Source organism: Bidens hawaiensis, unplaced genomic scaffold, assembly GCF_021521415.1.
Source record: "Bidens hawaiensis isolate Kalapana, Puna unplaced genomic scaffold, B.hawaiensis_p1.1 tig00042296_1, whole genome shotgun sequence".
Taxonomy (NCBI): Eukaryota; Viridiplantae; Streptophyta; class Magnoliopsida; order Asterales; family Asteraceae; genus Bidens; species Bidens hawaiensis.
The window spans coordinates 85,915-88,931 of NW_027497488.1; the positions used below are offsets into that span (position 1 = coordinate 85,915).

A 3,017-nucleotide genomic window follows, 5' to 3' on the forward strand; every position below is an offset into this window, starting at 1 on the left:
ACTTTAAAAAAAAAAATTTAAAAAAAGCTAAAAATAGTTTTCTAAAAGTTTTTAAGTTTTCTCTTTAAAACTAGTTTTCACTAGATACCACCCCTTCCGTTAGATACTTTTATTTTTCTGGACATTGAAATTACATTTACCCATACAATAGATTGTTCAATATCCAAAACACTATCCACTACGAAATGTCAAAAAAACATCACAAAAAGAAAACCACAGATCATATTTAAAGAAGAAAAAAAACGCTTTAATACAAATAAAAACAAAACAACAAACTAATTCACTAACCAAACTGTCTTTCTTTTATCAAAAGTCTAAACCTATGCACTCATAACCACTTATATATATATATATATAAATATAATATTATATAATAAAATTCCTTAAACTTTCAACTTCTTTTCGACCCTAAAACATCAATCACATGATAGAACACGCAGCTGGATTTTCGTCACTAAAAGCTGTGGTGTAGCGAACCTCAGCCGAGCTAGCTCGTGCCAACTGATTGTTGGGATCATCAACATACCGCACATACCCAGCTGGTGCCTTTTTGTCATACACACCTTGTGCATAGGGGTGGGCTACGATATCATATGGCACATACGGCCAAAGCTCAACTTTCTTCCCAGTTCGATAAGCCACACGAGACAACACCTTCTGTGGCTCAACGTACCCGACAACCGTAAGCTTATGTTGTTTTCGCTCCACGCTAACAGATGTCACACCTTTCATGCCTTCTACCGATCTCCTCACCTTTCTCTCGCACCCATCGCAATCGATCTTCACTTTAATCTCTACGGTCTATTAAAATATAAACTAATATTAAACAACGTAAAAGAAATTATAACCAGTTTATCACAATAATTTGTTTTATTGAAAGGTGGCAAGAATTTATTAGTTGTTAGGAATAGTAGGAGGAATGACAAATAAGGTTTTGACTTTTTGTGGACTATTTACGGGCATGACGAGAAAAAGGGGGATCAACAAGTGAACATGCATGGTGGGCCCTACTTCATTAGTTATGTTTAAATAATGATAATATCTAGACTTTTAACTAAAATAAAAATATTTTATGGTTGTAATGATACCGGCTTTATGATTAATGGGTACAAAAGTAATCATTATGGGTTTCAATAATTCAAATCATACAACAATGAATATATATAATAAATATGTTAAAGTTGGATTATTAGTTGATGAATCTGATCATAAAATAATAATAATGTTTTTTAAAAAATAAAAATTGCTGGGAATAATATTTATTTTTTATTTTTGTGAACGTACTTTCAATACTTAAAATCACACAATAAACATATTAAAGTTGGATCATTAGATTCTACTAGTTCATGAATCTGTTCAAAAAACAATAATAATTATTTGAAAATAAATATTTTTGAGAATAATAAATTTTCAATTTTCGTTTAAAGTAAAAAAAGCTACCTAGTGGTACAATTACATACAAACAACACTTTAACATCATTGCTTTCACTTTCTATATCTACTCTCTCCCGATCATCCACCCCCATAAAGCCGGACAGGCACATAAATCAAATAACCTTAGCACCAAACAAAGGATATTTACGTACAACTAGTACTGCACAGAGTACAAACAGAAACCAGGATATACTTTTATTCAAATTAAAAGTTTCAAACTCTGTACCATAAAAAACCGAGTTCTACTTGAATGTTGAATCAAGCAAATATGAGTACAGCTGTACAGATTTTAACTTTCAGATTCATAACCATGTGTGTGTTTAAGTTCCTGATTATTTTACAAATTTTAGCTAGAAACAACTTGAATTAAAACATCAGATCCTAAATCCGAACCATAATATTAATTACAGAAATAACTTGAATCAAAACATCAGATCCAAAAAAAAAAAAAAAAAAAAACAAAATCACATAAATCGAAGGCTATTTAGGGAATTTCTCTCTCTCTCTCTCTCTCTCTTTTTTCTTTTGCCTTTCCAAAATAAGAAAATAAATAAAATTTAGGGGATTTTTACCTGCAACTGCTTGCGTTTTTTGTACTTTCTGTTGCTACCACTTTTGCAATCGAACATGTTAGAAAGATGATCCAAAGCTCCCATGGTTACTCGTTAGATTAAGATATTTCTACTGACAACAGTAATCTCACTGATATTAGTATTATTTTTTTGTTTACTTCGCCAAGACGATTTGAGATTTGAGATAGACTGTCACTTGCTTCATTATTTATAATGGAATTGTAGTCACATGTTAGCTCCTTTGTGAATAATTATTGGCGTTTTAGAACCTTATAGTTTTGAAAGGTTGCTATATAGTCCTTTAAGTTTCATTGAAAGTTAAATTTAAGCAAATAAGTTTACAAGGTCTTAAAGTTTCTGTTGCCACATATATGTTTTAAATTCATAACAAATTGTTAAACAAAAAGTCTTATGTGCTCATCGTTTATTGCCACCTCATATATGTTTCTTTCTTAAAAATTAGAAAATTCGGCCATGTGTATCTAGAATGGATTGACTAGTTTATCGTTACAAAGATACAAAAATCACGACTTTTAACATTATAATGACACGAAATAAATATAATTAAGTTTTTCATTATCATACATAACTCGTTAAATACATTGTGTCTAGGACTCTAGGTTAACTTGTTAAAACATTCATTTAAACAAATGATGTTCGGGTTGACATTTTATCCATTTAATGAAACATGCTGACCTTTCAATCTTTTTAATTGAGCAGGTTAAATTTGTGAACAAGTTTTTTCTATTTATTTAGATAAATAGATTAAAAATAGTTTTGTTTAATTTTCATGATTAGTCTTTAAATAAATATTCTGATCATGTTTGGGTTTAACAAATTAACCCGTCAATTTACAATTACTATTCATAAGAGATGCCGCATCAATAGGTCTTTAAGCATTGTAACATAGCAAACCACATAAACCTTGTTAGATGGTTGTATTAACAACTTTTAAAGTTTTAAATAATAAGTGAGAATAACACAAAATGTTTGGGAAGGATGAGTGAGTTA

General features: G+C 30.0%; 1 protein-coding gene across 1 annotated transcript; it reads right to left on the reverse strand.

Moving 5' to 3' along the window:
* Positions 1 to 309: 309 nt before the first annotated feature.
* LOC143593532 (heavy metal-associated isoprenylated plant protein 26-like) lies at positions 310 to 2,185 on the reverse strand. Its single transcript, XM_077073138.1, has 2 exons — positions 2,007 to 2,185; positions 310 to 801 (listed from the first exon to the last, which is right to left on the reverse strand). Exons 1-2 carry the CDS (start codon positions 2,088 to 2,090, stop codon positions 421 to 423), a joined length of 465 nt encoding a protein of 154 aa, XP_076929253.1. The 5' UTR covers positions 2,091 to 2,185; the 3' UTR covers positions 310 to 420.
* Positions 2,186 to 3,017: the final 832 nt, after the last annotated feature.